This window comes from Cervus elaphus, chromosome 1, assembly GCF_910594005.1.
Source record: "Cervus elaphus chromosome 1, mCerEla1.1, whole genome shotgun sequence".
Classification (NCBI taxonomy): Eukaryota; Metazoa; Chordata; class Mammalia; order Artiodactyla; family Cervidae; genus Cervus; species Cervus elaphus.
In genome coordinates this window covers 64,220,092-64,242,335 of record NC_057815.1, presented here as the reverse complement: position 1 = coordinate 64,242,335, position 22,244 = coordinate 64,220,092, and the positions used below count along the sequence as shown (strand labels likewise).

Below are 22,244 nucleotides of genomic sequence, written 5' to 3'. Positions count from 1 at the left end.
TGAGAAGAAGGTCATAGAAGAGCTGGTCCCTGAAAGAGCAGAGTCATCCCCAATCATACCCTAGGACCAGATCTGAGCTGAACTGGTTTTTGGGTCTCCTGATTCTGTGTAATGGTTCTCCCACTCTTTTGCTACTTTTAGGGAAATCTTGGGCCTAATTTCTGGGAACCTGGGGAAAAAGGATGATGCCTCAGGGCTACTATCTTCCATAACTGCTGCTTAAAGCATCATTTTTTTTTTCACCTATAACATAACCTACTTTTTTTTTCTTTTTCATTTATTTTTATTAGTTGGAGGCTAATTACTTCACAATATTGTAGTGGTTTTTGCCATACATTGACATGAATCAGCCATGGATTTACATGTATTCCCCATCCTGAACCCCCGTCCCACCTCCCTCCCCATCCCATCCCTCTGGGTCATCCCAGTGCACCAGCCCTGAGCACCTGTCTCATGCATCCAACCTGGACTGGCGATCTGTTTCACACTTGATAATATACATGTTTCAATGCTATTCTCTCAGATTCCCCTACCCTCGCCTTCTCCCATAGAGTCCAAAAGTCTGTTCTGTACATCTGTGTCTCTTTTCCTGTCTTGCATATAGGTTTATCGTTACCATCTTTCTAAATTCCATATATATGCGTTAGTATACTGTATTGGTCTTTATCTTTCTGGCTTACTTCACTCTGTATAATGGGCTCCAGTTTCATCCACCTCATTAGAACTGATTCAAATGTATTCTTTTTTTTTTTTTTTTTTTTAATTTTTTTATTAGTTGGAGGCTAATTACTTCACAACATTTCAGTGGGTTTTGTCATACATTGATATGAATCAGCCATAGATTTACACTTATTCCCCATCCCGATCCCCCCTCCCACCTCCCTCTTCACCCAACTCCTCTGGGTCTTCCCAGTGCACCAGGCCCGAGCACTTGTCTCATGCATCCCACCTGGGCTGGTGATCTGTTTCACCATAGATAGTATACATGCTGTTCTTTTGAAACATCCCACCCTCACATTCTCCCACAGAGTTCAAAAGTCTGTTCTGTATTTCTGTGTCTCTTTTTCTGTTTTGCATATAGGGTTATCATTACCATCTTTCTAAATTCCATATATATGTGTTAGTATGCTGTAATGTTCTTTATCTTTCTGGCTTACTTCACTCTGTATAATGGGCTCCAGTTTCATCCATCTCATTAGGACTGATTCAAATGAATTCTTTTTGACAGCTGAGTAATATTCCATGGTGTATATGTACCACAGCTTTCTTATCCATTCGTCTGCTGATGGGCATCTAGGTTGCCTCCATGTCCTGGCTATTATAAACAGTGCTGCAATGAACACTGGGGTACATGTGTCTCTTTCAGTTCTGGTTTCCTCGGTGTGTAGGCCCAGGAGTGGGATTGCTGGGTCATATGGCAGTTCTATTTCCAGTTTTTTAAGGAATCTCCACACTGTTCTCCATGGTGGCTGTACTAGTTTGCATTCCCACCAACAGTGTAAGAGGGTCCCCTTTTCTCCACACCCTCTTCAGCATTTATTGCTTGTAGACTTTTGGATAGCAGCCATTCTGACTGGCATGTAATGGTACCTCATTGTGGTTATGATTTGCTTTTCTCTGATAATGAGTGATGTTGAGCATTTTTTCATGTGTTTGTTAGCCATCTGTATGTCTTTTTTGGAGAAATTTCTGTTTAGTTCTTTGGCCCATTTTTTGATTGGGTCATTTATCTTTATGGAATTGAGCTGCAGGAGTTGCTTATATATTTTTGAGATTAATCCTTAGTCTGTTGCTTCATTTGCTATTATTTTCTCCCATTCTAAAGGCTGTCTTTTCACCTTGCTTGTAGTTTCCTTTGTTGTGCAAAAGCTTTTAGGTTTGATTAGGTCCCATTTGTTAATTTTTGCTTTTATTTCCAATATTCTGGGAGATGGGTCATAGAGGATCCTGCTGTGATTTATGTCGGAGAGTGTTTTGCCTATGTTCTCCTCTAGGAGTTTTCTAGTTTCTGGTCTTACATTTAGATCTTTAATCCATTTTGAGTTTATTTTTGTGTATGGTGTTAGAAAGTGTTCTAGTTTCATTCTTTTACAAGTGGTTGACCAGTTTTCCCAGCACTACTTGTTAAAGAGGTTGTCTTTTTTCCATTGTATATCCTTGCCTCCTTTGTCAAAGATAAGGTGTCCATAGGTATGTGGATTTATCTCTGGGCTTTCAATTTTGTTCCATTGATCTATATTTCTGTCTTTGTGCCAGTACCATACTGTCTTGATGACTGTGGCTTTGTAGTAGAGCCTGAAATCAGGCAGGTTGATTCCTCCAGTTCCATTCTTCTTTCTCAAGATTGCTTTGGCTATTCGAGGTGTTTTTTATCTCCATACAAATTGTGAAATTATTTGTTCCAGTTCTGTGAAAAATATCATTATTAACAGTGAATCAATAAACCAACAATGCATTCAGGTTCATATGCTTATGTGCCTTATGAAAGTGAGGGATCACAGAAAACCCATAAAATGGACTGCTTGTTTTCTTTTAATTCCAAGTGAGATCTTTTTAGAATATACTATTCATCAGTCACTTATCTGTTTCTTTAAGAACTTACTCTATTCCAGGCTGCTAAGTGTTGGGCATGCAGCAATGAGAATGGTCTGGTGGTGCCCTCAGAAATTCTCAATCAGTCAAAAGACCATAAAAAGCATGGCTGTTGAGGATTATTAGTAAGGCAGAAGACACATGGAAGAGTAATTATTGAAAAATCACTGAATGAATGAATGAATGTATGAATGACTCCCTCTCCTATGTGACTTCAAGAAAACTAGCTTCAAAAATAATTGAATTATTTTGTTGATAATTGAAACCATCACTCTCATTGGTCCAGAGATAATATCACTACACTGTAGACTTCACTATTCCTTTTCCAGAGCAACATTTACTCTTCTCTCAATAGATCTCCTGTTCCTGGCTCCTTGCCCACACCTTCCTGCTATAATGGATCCAACAAGTATCACTGCTGTTTCCAGAAATAAGAGAACTACTGCTGCAGATCTGGGTAACAGCATTCACTGAGACCTTTCTATTCCATTCCAGGAGACAATTAAAACAGGGGACCTTCTGGGGAAGTATCCTGCCCCTATTTTATTGTTCAGTCACTGAGTTGTGTCCGACTCTTTGTGACCCTGTGGACTGCAGCATGCCAGGCTTCCCTGTCCTTCACCATCTCCTGGAACTTGCTCAAAATCATGTCCATTGAATCAGTGATGCCATCAAACCATCTCATCCTCTGTTGTCCCCTTCTCCTTCTGCCTTCAACCTTTCCCAGCATCAGGGTCTTTTCTAATGACTAAGTTCTTTGCATCAGGTGGCCAAAGTACTGGAGCTTCAGTTTCACCATCAGTCCTTCCAATGAATATTCAGGGTTGATTTCCTTTAAGATTGTCTGGTTTGATCTCCTGCAGTCCCACTCTCAGGAGTCTTCTCCAACACCCCATTGGCCTTGAACATCTTTTAAAACATGAAGTTTACAAAAAAGAAACTGGCACACATTCCTTTTTAAAACTCTTCTAAGGGAGCCATGTTGCATGACTCCAGGGGCATCATTAATATGAATAATCATGGGAATGTCTCATCAGAGTTGTAAACATGTAGTGGATTTCTTAGAAAGGATCAATTCTTACCAAGTAGATCTGCCTTTTGTTTATTTTCACCCATTCCCTTTCTGCCTCGGCTCTACATTCTGACTCAGAAAGATACCCAAGGATCTTACTTGGATTGTTTGGTTTCTGTTTCCTCATCTACAAAATGTAACTGGATAGACACTTGTACATACACACGTGCAGTGATGCAAATGTCTGTAAGAAATACTGGAGCTGGTATCTGGAGGGCTTCCAGAAATGAGACACCCTAAATCTTTACCCTGAGGGTCCACGTCTAAGATAGACCCACTGAGAACTGAAACCCAAAGACTGAGACTACATTGATCTTGGAGAGGTTGGGGTGGAGGCTGTCGTCTGTGAAGTCAGGCATCAAACCTCCTTGGGCCTTTCTCTCCCTCCTTCTCTGGCCCTGGGAGTCCAAGGCTCAGAAGACGGACTAGGATTAGTCAGTGACTCCAGGGTTAGCTGACTGAGAGTCAATATTAAAATGCACAATCAGATCACCAGGGTGTTTAGGGGTAAGTGAGTGTGATGACAGCAGATTTTACCAGTTTCTGTTAGAGTACACACGTGCATGCTAAGTCACTTCAGTTGTGTCCGACTGTTTGTGACCCTATGGACTGTAGCCCACCAGTCTCCTATGTCCATTCACCCTCCTCCAGTGGGTCTTCCCTACGCAGGGATTGAACCCACATCTCTTATGTCTCCTGCTTTGGCAGGCAGACTCTTGACCACTAGCGCCACCTGGGAAGCTGTGAGAGCACATTAAGTGCTAGTCACTCCTCTGTGGGGATTCTCCAGGCAAGAATACTGGAGTGGGTTGCCATTCTCTTGTCCAGGGGATCTTCTTGACCCAGAGATTGAGCCCAGGTCTCCTGCATTGCAGGCAGATTCTTTACCATCTGAGGCACCAGGGAAGTCTGTGAGAACACGGAGGAGCACATTTTAGGATAAGCTATGAACTATTGATCTCTATAACCACAGTATCAAGTGCAGCCCTGACATATAAGTGATAAAGAAATGCTTGTTGAATATGAAATGCCATCATACAGAAAACCCTGTGTCTGGCTCTACAAAGAGTAGACAATACTGATGCAGGTTTCCCATTCGAAATTACTCTAGAACTGAATTCTGAGAGCTTGACTTGGCTCTTAGCAATGTTTAAAAACCAGGAGAAGCTGACTTGCCAGGGATGCATTTGGTAAGGTCTGTCTGATCTCTCTTGGTCCCTTGTGTCATGTTAGAGATGTGTGTTACTTGAGAGAAGAGAGGGGCAGTGATAACTCTGCCTGTCTTACAAAGGGGAAATTGAATTCCTCAATCACAGTACTCATTTGATACTTTTTACAAATGGCTACAGAGAAGCTGGAATTTAGTTACAAATTTGATGTCCTGAACCCATTGGCTCTTGTGTGATGAAGGCAATCATCTATTTTCATCAATTCAGAACAGCTAAGGATACTTCTAATCAGGATGGACTTCAGATATCATGCAGTGGTAGAGAATCTGCCAGCCAATGCAGGAGACACAGGAGTTGTGGGTTCAATCCCCGGATTGGGAACATCCCCTGGAGGATGAAATGGCAACTCACACCAGTATTCTTGCCTGGAGAATCCCATGGACAGAGAAGCCTGGCAGACTACAGTCCATGGGGTCACAATGAGTCAGAGATGACTGAGTGCAGGAGAGCTGCATAGCTCAAATACTAAGTTTTTATACTGGAGCTGGAATTGTAGGTATTCAGGATGTTTATTTTGATTCTCTCCTACCATTTAAATGCTCTGATGGACAGTTTCTCTTGTTCTCTACTCTATTCCCATCCTCTTATGGAATGTTTGGTGCAGATAATTGTTTAATAAATCATTTCTTGAACAGAAATTTTAAAATGTTTCAAATATTTTACATTTGTTAATTAAAAAGAAGAGAATGAGGGAAATTGTTATTTATATAATGAACATATCTCATTTGACCAACAGAGATCTTCAAAATTTCCATGGGGATAAATGAAAGGAGCCTTTAGGACTGGGATCCAATTTTGGAGGGATGAGGGGATAATATACATGGAAATGCCATCTTGTGGTTCATAGTGAAATTGTTAGGACAATGATATCACACAGGAAAAAATTCATTCATTCACTCAGTGAGGTTTTTTTGTGTGTGTGAGTTAGTTTTGGGGATAGAATTGTAAGCAATTATTTTATGCTTTCATGAATTTATATTCAAGTCAGAGGAATAAATAACAAATAAGTAATTTAAATAATTATTTAAATTAGTTGGGCTAAGATACATAGAAAATAAAATGTGTTGAAAGAAAATAATAAGGGGCAGAATCTAGTCAAGATACACAGGTTAAAAAATAACTCACTGATAAGGTGGTATTAGTTGAAAACTACAGAATGATGAGAATTAGAAAGTTCTAGAAGCAAACCATGTGGAGAACTGGTATGATTAAAAGCAAAGCCCTAAGAGCAGTAAGAAGTGGATATGTTTGGAAGTAAAAGACTAGAATGGTAGAAGGTGAAGCAAGACAGAGGATAACAATATAACAATTGAGGTATGTAGAAAAAATGAAGTATACTCCTGAGCAAGAATAGGAAATGAATCATTCATTCATGCAACTATATGAATGAATCTGAAAATCTTTATACTGAGTGGGATACCAGACTAAAATTTTAGTGAAGGAAAAAAAATAACTAAACTCAAGTTTTAGTGAGAGAAAGAACTCAGATTAGGATTTGCCTGCTTGGGAGGAGGGGAGTGTTTAACTAAAAGACACAGCAAAAATCTTTATGAAGTGATGGGAATTTTCTATATCCTAATTGAGCAGGTCGCCACACAGACATTTACATGTGCCAGAACTCATTAAACTATGTCTTAAGATATTCCCATTTTACTGCCTCAAGTTATATAGCCATAAAGTGATTTTTAAAAGAAAAAGGAAGAGACTCACAACTATTAACTGATTTCCTGGTAAAGGGATCAAAATTCCAGGAAACTCTAAAATTTGGGAATTTGACAATGGTCCTTCAGAACACCCATTTATTTCTGGAAGCACTTTTAGGCTCCAATAGCTGTTTTTTCTCAGAAAAGCAAACATACTCCTGATTTCTCTTTAAACAACTTCATCTGATGTTGATTATTTTTTTTTAACATTGGCTTTAAAAACACGAGCCTGAATTTTAGAATCTTCTTCATCACTGATTGTGACAAGAGAGAGGTGACTGAGAATACAAATATATATGTGATACATGCTTATATTACCTTGACTGTGGTGATGGTATCATGGATGTATGCATATGCCCAAATTCATCAAAATGTAAGCATTAAATATATGATTAATTAAATGAAATTAATCAAATACAATAAATTTATTAAAATGAAAATTGAAAAAGGTCAGTTTTCATTCCAATCCCTAAGAAAGGCAATCCCAAAGAATGTTCAAACTACCTCACAATTGCACTCATCTTACATGCTAGAAAAGTAATGCTCAAAATTCTCCAAGCCAGGCTTCAACAGTATGTGAACTGTGAACTTCCAGATGTTCAAGCTGGATTTAGAAAAGGCAGAGGAATCAGAGATTAAATTGCCAACATTTGTTGGATTATCGAAAAAGCAAGAGAGTTCCAGAAAAACATCTACTTCTGCTTCATCAACTACGCCAAAGCCTTTAACTGTGACTGTGTGGATCACAACAAACTGGAAAATTCTTAAAGAGATGGGAATATCAGACCACCTGACCTGCCTCCTGAGAAATCTGTATGCAGGTCAAGACGCAACAGTTAGAATTGGACATGGAACAACAGACTGGTTCCAATTGGGAAAGGAGTATATCAAGGCTATATATTGTCACCTTGCTTATTTAACTCATATGCAGAATACATCATGCAAAATGCCAGCCTAAATGAAGCACAAGCTGGAATCAAGACTGCCCAGAGAAATATCAATAACCTCAGATACACAGATGACACCACCCTTATGGCAGAAAGCAAAGAAGAACTAAAGAGCCTTTAGATGAAAGTGAAAGAAGAGAGTGAAAAAGTTGACTTAAAACTCAACATTCAGAAAGCTAAGATCATGGCATCTGGTACCATCACTTCACGGCAAATAGATGGGGAAACAATGGAAACAGTGACAGACTTTATTTGGGGGGGAGGGCTCCAAAATCACTGTAGATGTTGACTGCAGCCATGAAATTAAAAGATTCTTACTCCTTGGAAGAAAAGCTATGACCAACCTAGACAGCATATTAAAAAGCAAAGACATTACTTTGCCAACAGTGGTCCAGCTAGTCAAAGCTATGGTTTTTCCAGTAGGCAGGCATGGATGTGAGAGTTGGATTATAAAGAAAGCTGAGTGCTGAAGAATTGATGCTTTTGAACTGTGGTATTGGAGAAGACTCTCAAGAGTCCCTTGGACTGCAAGGAGACCCAACCAGTCCATCCTAAAGGAAATCAGTCCTGAATCTTCATTAAAAGGACTGATGAAGCTGAAGCTCCAATACTTTGGCCACCTGATGTGAAAAACTGACTCATCAGTATCAGGAAAAGACCCTGATGCTAGGAAAGATTGAAGGCAGGAGGAGAAGGGGAGACAGAGGATGAGATGGTTGGATGACATCACCAACTTGATGGACATGAGTTTCAGTAAGCTCTGGGAATTGGTGATGGACAGGAAAGCCTTGTGTGCCACACACAGCCCATTGGGTCGAAAAGAACTGGACACTGAGCTACTGAACTGAACCGAAATATGTGCAACTATTTGTATGTTACATATACCTCAATACGGACTTCCCTGGTGGCTCAGATGGTAAAGAGTCTGCTTACAGTACAGGAGACCCAGGTTCAATCTCTGGATCAGGAAGATCCCCTGGAAAAGGAAATGGCAACCCACTTCAGTATTCTTGACTGGAGAATTCCATGGACAGAGGAGCCTGGCAGGCTACAGCCCATGGAGTTGCAAAGATTTGGACATGACTGAGTGAGTTTCACTTCACTATACCTCAATAAATTTGAAAAAAAAGTTGTGACATTCTGGCAAACTTTATGCATTTATATTATCAATGCCTTAACCGTGGGGACTTTGGGGTAGTTAAAACCCTATGCTTTGAGTTGGGAGTCATTTCTACAACAACCTTGAATAACCCTGTCCCTGATCTGTTTGGTTCTAACTCCATAGATGATGGGGTTGAGCATGGGAGGTACCAGGAGATAGAGAATAGCAAACATGACATGTACTACTTGGGGCACATTATGTCCAAAGCGGTGGGTAAGAAAAGTAAAGAGGGCTGGGATATAAAGAGCCAAGATGACACAGATATGGGAGGCACATGTGCCAAAAGCCTTGAGCCGGGCTTCACCTGAGGGTAACCCCAGAACAGTTCTCAAAATTATTACATAGGATACACTGATGACGATAATATCAAAGCCAACCACAAAGAAGGCCACAAAAAGTCCATATGCACGATTAACTCTAGTGTCAGCACACACCAACTTCAGCACAGCCATGTGCTCACAGTATGACTGGGGGATGATCCGATTAGGGCAGAAGCACATCCTGGACACCATGAAGCAGAAAGGACTCACCCACAGCAGCCCTCTCATCATCACACCTGCCCCCAGTTTACCCACGACAGATGGAGTCAGGATACTAGAGTGATGCAGTGGGAAGCAGATAGCCATGTAGCGGTCCAAGGCCATAGCCATGAGCAACCCGGACTCCACAGAAGAAAAGGCATGGATGAAGAACAACTGGATGAGGCAGGCATGGTATTCTATCTCATGATCATGGAACCAGAATATGGCCAGCATTTTAGGTTGTGTGGAAGTGGAGAGGACCAGGTCAGTGGTAGCCAGCATGGCCAGAAAGAGGTACATGGGCTCGTGCAAGGTGGGATCAGTTCGGATTACATGAAGGAGAGTGATATTGCCGACTAGAGCCACAACATACATGGCACAGAATGGAAAGGCAGCCCAAAACTGGGAATTCTCCAATCCTGGGATCCCAAGCAGGATGAAGGACACCGGATGAGAAGAGCTGTTCCCTGAAGTCAACATCACAGGATGGTTAGTGTTTCTCCATTGGGAAGGTGATCTAGTCTCTGCAGGTGATCGCTTTAAAGTAAATTATTATTATTATTGATAATCCTTTCGATGGAAGAATTGAATATAGGGCAACTGGGCTTAATGGTAAGCTACAATGAATTCAGCTATTTTAATATATAAAATTTTGTAATATAATACATTGCTAACCTTAATTTTCACTCATATTTATGTCCTTGAAAATAGGGTCAGAACATACTAGTTGCAAGTACAATATTTTATAAATTTCGAAAGTAGAATCTGCTGAAGGAAAACTATCTTGGAAAATAATGTCATAGTACTTCTTTCCCTCTGTTCTATTTATAACCAACAACCGATTCACTTAACCTTTCTCGTAGATCCCTCCATCACACTTGGGAAGCCCTGCCTCAGGGAAGCAGTTGATTCACTACATCTCACCAATGAACGCATTCCTGGGGACCCAGGCTCTGTGGATGTGGGGAGCAGTGATCTGCCCTTGCTCTTCCTACCAGAAAAGAGCTCCTGTTTCTTCAAATGGGATGACTATGCAGGGGACGACTCTGCAGGGGATGACTCTGTAGAGGATCCCACTGTCTCCCTGCTGTTCGGTTCTAGACTCCCGAAGCTAAGGACCCCAGCATCTCCTTAGGCCCCAGGAGGAAGGTTGGCCTATACTTTCCCTCTGCCCTCTCCCAGGACAGGGCTGGTCTCTGGGAGATGGAGCAAGCATACTAGCCAAGGGCACCGGCTGGTTAGAGGTTGAGTCAGGCCTCGACCCCCTGTGCCCTGTCTTTCTCTGGACTATATACACACTTGGACTGACCAGTGTTGTGGGTATTCAGAGTCAGTGTATTTGTATTTTACATGAGGATCTCCTTTTCTTCTTCTGCAGAAATATTCAGATATACACACAGGCAGACATCCAGATGAGACAGGCAGAGTTCTATTAAAAAAAACAGGCTCCATGCTGTGGCCTCCTACATCAAAATTCAAACAATAGCAACAATACAATACATGGGCCACTTTTCAGGGTAGGAAGTCAGTTTGGAAAACTCTGGCTTAAAGGCCCTAAGCAGTTTATTTAGTGACACTGAGTTAGCTTTGACTCTAAGAAAATTACTATGAGGATTTGACTCAAAGGTATCTGACTGACCAACTGTGTACTGATTGCATAAGGAATTTAGTGTATGGTTCTTCCTAGTTGTAGGATCAGCAAACTTTTCTGTAAAAGGTCAGATCATCAATATTGTAGGCTTTCTGGGCCATACAATCTCTGTTACAACTAATCAGCTTAGCTGAGTAGCATGAAAGCAGCCATAGTTGATATATAACCTGTGAGTGGGGCTGTGCTCCAACAAAAGTTTATGCACAAAACCATGATGCAAAGTGGAGTTGGTGCAGGCTCTAGTTTTCCAATTCCTGTCCTAAGTGTTAAATTTCATGAAATCATCCCTGAGCTGTGCTCTATTCCTAGAACCTGTGCTTTGTGACAAAAAGGACTTTAATCAATGCTGACTGAAGAAACTAACAAATAAAGGTCATTATTCAGTAGCAATGGAGTCACTGACCAATTAACCATTTCTTAAAATGTCCTGACAGAACCCCCACTTAAACACCACGAGTATATAAGTTATATCCACTTCTCATACTGAGGTTGCCTTGCTGGCCAGGGGAGGACTTTGTGAATATCATCCTTGCTGGTATTTGCCAGCATTATGTGGGGGTAATCCTACTGTCTCATCCCACATGTGAACACTACCTAACTCAGAGTCAGTGACAGAAAAACTCATCTGGTTCTTACCCACCACATTCACACTATTTACTCTCAGTTGACCTTTGTTTGAAAGAATTAGCTCTTACCTCCTTTATAACAGAAGTATATAGAGAAGAAAAGTATCTTTCAAACTCCCTTTAACAAATCAACTCTGGGTATGGACAAACATTTCATTCCAGATCCAGTAGTTAAAAGAAAGAAAGAAAGAAAGGATTTCTGGAAGATCTGAAATAATTATGATATTCTCTAGATTTTTAACATTATTAAAGAATTGGGGCTCAGACTATCTTTCTCTAACTTGAAAACTTTACCATCCTTCATAGATAATAGCTATTGTTGTTTAGTTGCTAAGTCATGTATGACCCTTTGGGGACCTCATAGAATGTAACCACCAGGTTCCTCTGTCCATGGAATTTTCCAGGCAAGAATACTGGAATAGGTTACTATTTCCTTCTCCAGGAGATCTTACCGACTCAGGTATCAAACTCATATCTCCTGCACTGGCAGGTGGATTCTTTACCACTGAGCCAAAAGCAAGGCTCAGATAATAGCTATGGTTCATCCGAGAGTGTTCAGTTGTGTCCAGCTCTTCATGATTATATGAATTATAGCCCACCAGGTTCCTCTGTCCATGGGATTTTCCAGACAAGAATGCTGGAGTGGGGTGCCATTTCTTCCTCTGAGTACTCTTCCTGACCCAGGGATTGAACCCACATCTCGTGCATTGGCAGGCAGATTCTTTACCACTGAGCCACCTGGGAAGCCCGATAATAGCTATAGGTTCGCTCAAAACAAACACTCTTATCTATGATAAGGTGACAATACAGACACTCAGAGAGAAGGATGTTCTGCTTGTGAGCAGGAACCTCTTGGTCGCATAAGGAGACAGAACAGCTTAAATATGGGAGATGTTGAGAATCAAGCAAGAAGATTTTTCTTCAGAAGTGTGCCCAGTGTCATACTGAGAAGAAGGGAGGCAAGCATAAGACTGGGTCAAACTCCATGGTCTGCTTGGGTGAAAGACAATTCAGCCTGTTGCATTATTTTACACAGATTCTGTGGCTCAGACGGTAAAATGTCTGCCTACAATGCAGGAGACCCAGGTTCGATCCCTGGGTTGGGAATATTCCCTGGAGAAGGAAATGGCAACCCACTCCAGTACTCTTACCTGGAAAATCCCATAGACAGAGGAGCCTGGTAGGCTACAGTCCATGAGGTTGCAAAGAGTCGCACACGACTGAGCGACTTCACTTCACACAGATGCCACAAGAACAAAGGCATCACCAGGGGAGAGATGCTGATGGAGTACTTGCTGAATTCCAAGAAATACAGCCCTAGAACAAAAATGATCTCTGTTGGCATTAAGAAGGGAGAAAGGGAAAACTTGATTGCTTATCTGAAAAAAGTGACTAATGCATAAATCAGACAAGCTATGGCTGAATGAATATGGTCAGATTTTTGAATTTTGATAGTAGTTCTGGTTCAGCAAGTATTATCACTGTTTCCCCTTCTAAAAGAGATGATTGAACTTGATTGAGGAATGTTAAGCTTTTCAGGGAAATGGTGAATGCTTTCTCAAACCCTATGGAAGACTGACTTTATATTCAGATTTCTATAATTGGTTATATTAATATACTTTAATATTGAGAAGATCCCTTCACTGTTTCATAGAACAGAGCAAGCTTCACCTGATTTCAAGCTGTGCTTGCTAGCCTGTCAAGGCAAGGGCTGAAGATACACTGACAATGTTCACTTTATCTTTTTGTTTTTTTAAATTATGCCAATTTAAGGGCTTCCCAGGTGGCTTGTGGTAAAGAATCCTCTGCCAATGCAGGAGATGCAGGAGATGCAGGTTCAATCCCTGGGTTGGGAAAATCTCTGGAATAGGAAATGGCAACCCACTCCAGTATTCTTGCCTGAGAAATCCCATGGATAGAGGAGACTGGTGGGCTGCAGTCCATGGGGTCTCAAAGAGTCCAACATGCCTTAGCAACAGAGTGCACACACATGCCAATTTAATTAAAATTTTCTATGTAAAAATTTCCTTCTATTTAATGAAAGACATCTTATTGTGGTTTATGTTTATCATCAAATAAAGAGCATTTAACACCACTGTTATAGATGATCTTTAAGATCAGGTGCTTTTAAGTTCACTGAGACAAAATATGTTACAAACTTTGCTTGTGAATTCTTCATAAGGTCTAATTTGACTGTTATAACTCTGGATTATCTTTCAAACAAGGATGCTTTTCAGTAACACAACTGTTGAACTACTGTATATATGTGATTGATAAAGGTGCTTTTGACTACTCATTAGAAAGATTAAACTAGAAGAGATATATAATTACCCAAAATCTGTAAATTATCTGATCATAGGCTTAGGTTTAAAAACAAAATCACAGATCATTGAAAAAAGAAAGAAAATTTAGAAATACACACACATTATCTGGGCACTTAGATTTTGTTTTATCCCCATCTGCCTGGCCTGACCTTCCCAAACAGTCATATATTCTCTTTGAGCACAAGGCTCCCTCCTTCCCTTCTGTTTACCACTTATGTGTCGCCCTCTGCTTGTACGGACATAGTCACTGACACTGACGGTCACCTGGAGAAGAATACTTGGGCCATCTCACCCTTGCACTGGGCTCTGGTGAAGATGCTGACTAGAGATACAATTCATCAAAGTGAGTGTTAATTGCTTTGATCAATTGTAGAAGGCATTGCTATTACTGTAGATATAATGCTATACACTTTTACATTTTATTACTTCTCTCACACACACTTTGCATCTCTATTTACAATAAGAAAAATAGAGCTCAGAGTAGTTATATGACTTGCCCAAGACTACACAATAATTCAGTGCCAAATGCTTAACTCACAACCAATGATCTTGGTGGTCCACACCACTGCCTCTGTAGGTAGTGATTGATTGGGACAATCACTCTGGTAGGATACAGCAGAGATTGTTGGCCTGTCATGAAAAAGTCAGATACAAAGGGAACCTGTGGAATCATATGTGCTGTGCAGTGATTAGTCGCTAAGTCGTGTCCGACTCTTTGCAACCCCATGGACGGTAGCCTGCCAGGCTCCTCTGTCCTTGGAGATTCTCCAGGCAGGGATACTGGAGTGAGTTGCCATGCCCTCCTCCAGCGGATCTTCCCAACCCAAGGATTGAACCTAGGTCTTCTGCATTGCAGGCAGATTCTTTACCATCTGAGCCACCAGGTGAAATTGTATATATAATTGTCTACAATTCTGAATTTCAGAAAGATCTGCATTTGAAACCAGAAACCCTGCTATACCATTGGATTGGTTGCCTTTAGAATAGGTTTCTGATCGATCGTCTGGCATCTCTGGGTGTAAGCTGCATTCTCTAGGATGGCATCTTTACTGACGTCTGCCCATGAGCCTTAACAGATAACTCACCTGTTGTACAAACTCGCTTACGGATGGTGACTCTCTTCTCAGCCAAGGTTCAGCTACTCCTATACTGTAGCCACTTTGAAAAGCCAGTTTTTGTCCTCTGATTCATCTATTTCCCAGACTCTCCAATGACGTTTTCACAGACGAAATTTCCCTCATAAGTGATGCCTCTCGGCTTCCTCATGTGATTCTATTGGCCCTGACTTCTCACTGCCAGATTTTGTTTCTTGGGTAAACACTATAGGAACAGAACTGACCTATGACCCAAGTCTAAGGTGACAAATGGGAGCCCTTGAGAGGCACGTCTCTTTCCTCTCTGCACTTTCTGCTCCGTTCCTAATGAACCTGATACTTTCACTATCATTAACTTGGAAAAGTATCAGTTTAGTCCATGTTGTTCAAACCTGAACGGATAGACTAAAATGAGTTGAGAACTTGCTAAGGAATAGCTTCAGAAAAATTTACACTCTGCTTTCCTACATTGGGGTATTTAAACTAAGACCAAGGACAATAAAGCTGGAGTGTGGGGTTCAGATCCAACCTCCTTTGTGGAAGGACTGTGTTTGGAGGAAGTCTTCCTACTTTTCTAGACTCTCCCTGGAGGACACAGAACAAGCAGCAAGTCTTCCTCCCATATCAGGCTGGAGATCGGCAGTCATGGTCTGTAGATCTGGAGCCCCCAGTGAGTTCAGCCGTTCTGCACAGCGCACACCATGCCTGTAGCTCCTTGAAGCCTCTGTGAGTCCTATGGCTCCCCAAGATGGATAGAGATGAATGGGGCTCTGGGGACCCCTCACTGTGAGATCTGCTTTGGTACTCATCAATTCCAATGTGACCAGAAGTAACTCTACGTGGCTTCTGGAAATCAGATTTTTAACAGAGACCACCTGCTAGAGCCTATTTTAAAACCTATGAAAGCCTAGCCTTTTCCTTCCCCCAGATACTAATTCTCTGAACCCATCCTGGGTCCCACTGCCTCTTACCCACACTGGCTTCCTCTGAGACTGGAGACTAAAGCTGCAAGCATTAACCCCTAATTCTCCTTTCTCCCATGTACACATAAATCCAAAGACATGGGATTTGAATGTACATAAAAGAATGTGTGTTGAGATAACCTAAGTGTAAATTTATCTGTATTACTGTAGTTTGTTGTTAGTCAGATTATGTATGGGCTTCCCAGGTAGTATAGTGGTAAAGAATCTGCCTGGCATTGTAGAAGACACAAGAGACTTGGGTTCAATCCCTGGGTTGAGTAGATCCCCTGGAGTAGGAAATGGCAACCCACTCCAGTATTCTTCCCTGGAAAATTCCATGGACAGAGGAGATTGGCGGGCCACAGTCCATGGGGTCACAAAGAGTCAGACATGACTGACGATGTGTGCAGGCAGAGTATATATATTTAGACCTGAAGGATATTTTGTGCAATGTGAAAGTGTGCTTATTCATTTTGTATGTTGATGTGTATATCTGAGAGAGAGAAATAAATACATGTGTAAAGGAGTGGATTTGCTTAAGAATTTATGTGTATTTAATCTTGTATGCAAGTATGAATAATCATTTGGAGGAAGTATCCATATTTAGTGTGATATTAGGGCTCTGTGAGGTCAAGGTAACTGACACCTGTGGATAAAAAATGTTCCCTGCCATATCAGTAAGCAAAAAATGCAGCTTGACATTAAGCCATGATGCTAACAGCCAATGCAGTCCCTTTTCTCTCCATGTGCCATGAGGAGGATTCAAGAGAGAGAAAAGCTAAATATTGGTCCTAGATAGTTAAGATACGTTGTCAAAGTAATCAATTTAATGATTCCAGACTCTTGGAAAGGCACTAAAATCATTAACTTGAGATGTCTCACTTTTGTATGATTAGCAATAATCTTTTGATGCTCAAGGACATGTTTGTTTTTTCTTCAGCAGAAGTCCTATATATCCCGTCTCCTCTCTTATCTCTTTGGAACAGTTTCTCGGAGCTGAGAGGCAATATCCAGGCTATAGTACTCAGTAATACCTTCCATGACCCTGTGGAATTCCTGGGCATAAAAAACTTTCTGTGACCAGAAAGGTTGGGGAACTACAGACCCAACCTGCCCACACTAGCCAGGCCCAATAGTAACCACCTGCATGCATTATCTCACAAGAGGAGGTCCTGGTAAAGAACGCAGAACTAACAATCTACCACCAACTTAACTTGAGAAAAGTCAAAAGAAGAGATGAGCCACCAGCCTATATGTCATTGCATCCTCCCAGAATCCTTTTCCCTGGGATCCATCTTGGCTGGGCAGTGAGTGCTCTCCCAGGGAGGGGCATGGTGGGGCTCTGCCCCTGAGTCAGAATGATTTGCCAGGGACAAGCCAGAAACTAACTCTATTACCATAAACCCTGAGTGTGCAAATCATGTGACAGAGCAGTTCTTCCGGGTTCACTAGGCTGCTGCTCTCCACCCAGGCTCCAGTTCCCAATAAAGTCTCTTGCTTTGTCAGCACATTTGTCTGCTTAGATAATTCATTTCTAAGTGTTAGACAAGAGCCCTCTCTTGGGCCCTGGAAAGGGTTCCTCCTTCCTGCACCATCACATCTTGATTACAGGTGTGCAGATATATATATATATGTAACAATATATTTGAGCTGTTTTGTGGATACTGAAACTCCTCCCAGGTTGGAGAAATTAACAGTATGCTGCTCACAAACACAGAGACCCCAGACCAGTTGGAACCACAAGGTTGGTGATTCTGACTCTCACTTACCACATCGCCAACCAATCAGAAGAATGTCCACAAGCTGATCATGACCTCTTTGAACTGTTACTATAATCAGTACTCACTAACCTCTCCAAATTTGGACACACAGTTTTGAGGACATTACCCCACTGTGACCCCATTTGCCTAGCAGAGAAATAAAGCTATTCTTTTCCATTTCACCCCAAACTTTATCTCAAAATTGATTTGATATTTGGGTACAGAGGCTGGATTTGGCTTCATCAGTAAGAATTTGAATTCAGATAGCAAGGTTCTAACACTTAGTACTTCAGAATGTGACCTCATTTGGAAATAAGACCATTGCAAATGTCATTAGTTAAGATGAGGTCATGCTGAAGTAGAGTGGGTTCCTAATCCAATATGACTAGTGTCCTTATTAAAAAAAAAAAAGAAAGAAAATTTGGACACTGAGACATACACACAAAGAGAATGTCATATAGACATGAAAACAAAGATCAAGATAATATGTTTACACACCAATGTTTCCAGTAAACCAACAGAAACTAGGAGAGATTCAAGGAACAGTTTCTCCTACACAGCCAAAAGAAGGAATCAGCCCTCTGATACCTTAATCAGGGACTTCTAAGCTATGGAACTTCTAACATGACCAATCAATTTCTGGGTTCAAGTGACTCAGTTTGTGGTACTTTATAATGGTGACCCTAGAAAACTAACACAAAAATAAATGCATTTTTATCCATTATTCTAAGTTGTCATCTATAAATAATTCATTTAACACAAGCTAGTGGTTTTTTAAATAGAATTCTAAGGAAATTTTTTTTCCTAAGTGAGACCCTACAGAACATATTTGCTTAGTGTTCCACATATCCTGGGAGTGATCTTGTATTTATAGAAAAATAGATCAATATATTGTGAAGGAAAATCATGAGGTCAGTAATAGCCCGAAACATAATTAACTGACTTAATCAGAGAAATCAATGAACTTCAGAGACATAAAAATATCTTTATGTGGATAGAACCACTGGATGGATATCTGTATGAAAACCAAAATGAACCTTAATTCTTACCACAGTGTAAATCATCTTTATTTGCAATATAATATAAACCTAAATTTGAAAGCTGAAACTATAAAAAATTCTGAAAAAAAATTATATAGGATAACATTGTCATGAACTTGTGGAAAGGAAAAAAATGTCTCCGCACACAAGTGGATTCCAAAAAAAAAAAAAAATTGAACTTCATCAAATAAAAACCAATTTACTGAAAAAGATATAAGTGAAAAGGAGATCCACAGATGAATAAAATATTCACAGTGCATATATCTGAGAAATAACATGCTGCAATCAATAGAGAAAACAAAAAGCTCATTAAAATTTTATGCTAAAGGAATGTAAATGAACCTCTAATGGCACGAACGAATATGTGCTCAAATTATTATTCATTAGGAAGATGAAAATTCAAACCAGAAAGAATTGCCTGTACAAAGTCATTAGAATAACTAAAATGAAATACATTGACAACACGAAGTGTTGGCAAAATTGTGGGGCATTGGAGGCACTCAGGCACTGTGTGCAGCCCCATCAGGAAATGTTTTTAACTATTTCTAACTATGTTTCACATCTTTTTGACCAAGCAGTTCCACTTCAAGTTGTATTCCCCACATAACTAGTTTATATTTACATCAAAGATGTCAGAGTATCAGAACATTGTAAATCAACCATACTTCAATTTAGAAAACGTTAATACGTTTAGAGTAGCTGTATACAGAACAGCTAAAATGTGGAAACCCAGATACCTGTCAACTGAAGACTAAACAAATTTTGCAACATAATAAAAATTTTGTAACATACTCAGCAATGAAGAAAACAAAAAAGAACTGAAAAAGCATTTGGGAAATAATAGTGGAATTTCAAAGTGTCAAGATAAAGAATGGAGCCTAATGCTTTAAAATAAGAGGAAAAAAATCACCTACAAAGAAAAACCAAAAAGTTAATTTTAGTCTACCCAGACTTAGACATGAATGGGTGAAATTAATTTAATAGTTTCTATATGCCAGGTTGCACTCTAGAGGTTTGTAAACTATGTAGTCATGAATTCTCTGTAAGACCGAATGAAATAGGTATCAACATCCTCATTGTACAGGTAGAGAAGCTAAGACACAGACAGGTTAACATTTTATAGTGCAGACATACAGAACCAGAATTTTAGCTCTATTTTTAGTTACTGTATTAAGCTAAACCTTAAATGTGCAGAGAAAATTATTTAAAGCCTAATGATTCTATATACAGTCAATCTATCAATGAAGTGCAAGAGGAAAAAAGAGAAAAAGATATTTTAAACAGGCAAGAACACACAGAAAAGTTATCATTTATGCATCACATCTATATTTTTCTGAATAAAACTGGATTATGTACTTCAGCAAAATGAGACATACATCCAGTAGAGTTCAACAGCTGATAACCAAGTAGAAATTACTCAAGGGTGCCATGGAGAGTAATCTCAGGAAAGCAGCACTCCAACATGCCTTTAAAAATGCAGAATGTGTTAAAGTCTTGCACAAAAAAATATGGCCTCAGAGCAGAAGTGTTGTCAGAAATTCTTGACTCAGGCCTCACTCCAGATCTACTGAATCAGAACTTCCATTTTAACAAGATCTTGAGGATGTTTGTATGATAATGAAATCTTAAAATTTAGTAACATTATGAATAATTAAGAGAAAGTCATTAAGTGAGATGATACTGAAAGCTTGTCTTTATCCTGCAAGTGGGCAAAATGGAAGATAATTTGAATTCCAGCAAAAACAGAAAGCTGTCCCAGAAATCTTTGACCCGATGCAAATTAAATAGAAATGTGACATAATTATGGTCAGTTGAATCAGAGTCAAGGAAAAGAATTGACTTTATTGTTTTGAACAAATGCCTTTTTTTTATAGCAATAGGTGTTTAGTAAGAGAGTAACATGTCCTTCTTTTTTTTTTTTTAGTCACACCATGTATTCCAGATTCTTGTTGAATAGTGTTATTTAATATTTCAATCAAAATTGATCTGCTTAAAAGTTCCAACAACTGAAACATAAATATATCATATTTTATATATTTACCAGACTGTATGTAAACTTGGACTGAAGCAAAGAAGAAAGGGTAACGATATTCCAATTGAGGTACATAGGAAAATAAAGCATACTACTGAGCAATAATAGGAAATGAATCACTCATACACACAACAGTATGGATGAATCTGAAGAGCTTTATATTGAGCAAGACACAAGACTCAAGTTTTAGTGAGAGAGAAAAATATCAAGAAAGAAATCAGATCAGAATTTGTGCATTTAGGATGGATGGGAGAGTTTAACTACAAAGAGGCAACAAAACTGAAATTGGTGACTATTCAGCAGGGCTCTAAAGAGCTCCAGTACTACTGACCCTTACATCTCAACGTAGAAAAGAATTCAGCGAGAGACAAAGTGATAGATAAGAAGTGATTTATTAGAATAAGACATTTGTGAAGTTTACAGCTGGGTGGGTGAGAAATGCCTTACCCTGAAACTTTCAGTTCAGTTCATTTCAGTTGCTCAGTCACGTACAAATTTTTGTGACTCCATGGACTGCAGTAGTCCAGGCTTCCCTGTCCATCACAAACTCCTGGAGCTTGCTCAAACTCATGTCCGTTGAGTAATGCCATCCAACCATCTCATCCTCTGTCATCCCATTCTGCCTTCAATCTTTCCCAGCATCAAGATCTTTTCCAATGAGTCAGTTCTTCACATCAGGTGGCCAAAGTATTGGAGCTTCAGCTTCAGCATCCCTCCTTCCAGTGAATATTCAGGACTGATTTCTTTTAGGGTTGACAGGTTGCATCTTCTTGCAGTCCAAGGGAATCTCAAGAGTCTTCTCCAACACCACACTTCAGAAGCACCGATTCTTCAGTGCTCATTTTCTTTACACTCCAACTCTCACATCCATACATGACTACTTGAAAAACCATAGCTTTGACTAGAGGGACATAGCTTTGACATTACTTTGTTGGCAAAGTAATGTCTCTGCTTTTTAATATGCTGTCTAGGTTGGTCATAGCTTTTCTTCCAAGGACCGAGTGTCTTTTAATTTCATGACTGTAGTCTCCATCTGCAGTGATTTTGGAGTCTGAGAAAATAAAGTCTGTCACTGTTTCAATTGTTTTCCCCTCTACTTGCCATGGTGTGATGGATCGGATGCCATGATCTTAGCTTTTTGAATGTTGAGTTTTAAGTCAACTTGTTCACGTTGCTTTTTCTCTTTTATCAAGAGGCTCTTTAGTTCTTTGCTTTCTGCCATAAGGGTGGCAGGGTGACAATATACAGCCCTGAAGTACTCCTTTCCTGATTTGAAACCAATCTGTTTTTCCATGTCTGGTATTAACTGTTGCTTCTTGACCTGCATACAGATTTCTCAGGAGGTAGATAAGGTGGTCTGGTATTCCCCTATCTTTGAGAATTTTCCACATTTTGTTGTGATCCACATGGTCAAAGGCTTTAGTCTAGTCAATAAAGCAGAAGTAGATGTTTTTCTGGAACTCTCTTACTTTTTCAATGATCCAACGGATGTTGGCACATTGATCTCTGGTTCCTCTGCCTTTTCCAAA

General features: G+C 40.0%; 1 protein-coding gene across 1 annotated transcript; it reads right to left on the bottom strand.

The window, feature by feature from the left end:
* Nucleotides 1-8,749: 8,749 nt before the first annotated feature.
* Nucleotides 8,750-9,708, bottom strand: LOC122702332 (olfactory receptor 52R1-like). Its single transcript, XM_043916068.1, has one exon. It carries the CDS (start codon nt 9,704-9,706, stop codon nt 8,750-8,752), a length of 957 nt encoding a protein of 318 aa, XP_043772003.1. The 5' UTR covers nt 9,707-9,708.
* Between the last annotated feature and the right edge of the window lie 12,536 nt (nt 9,709-22,244).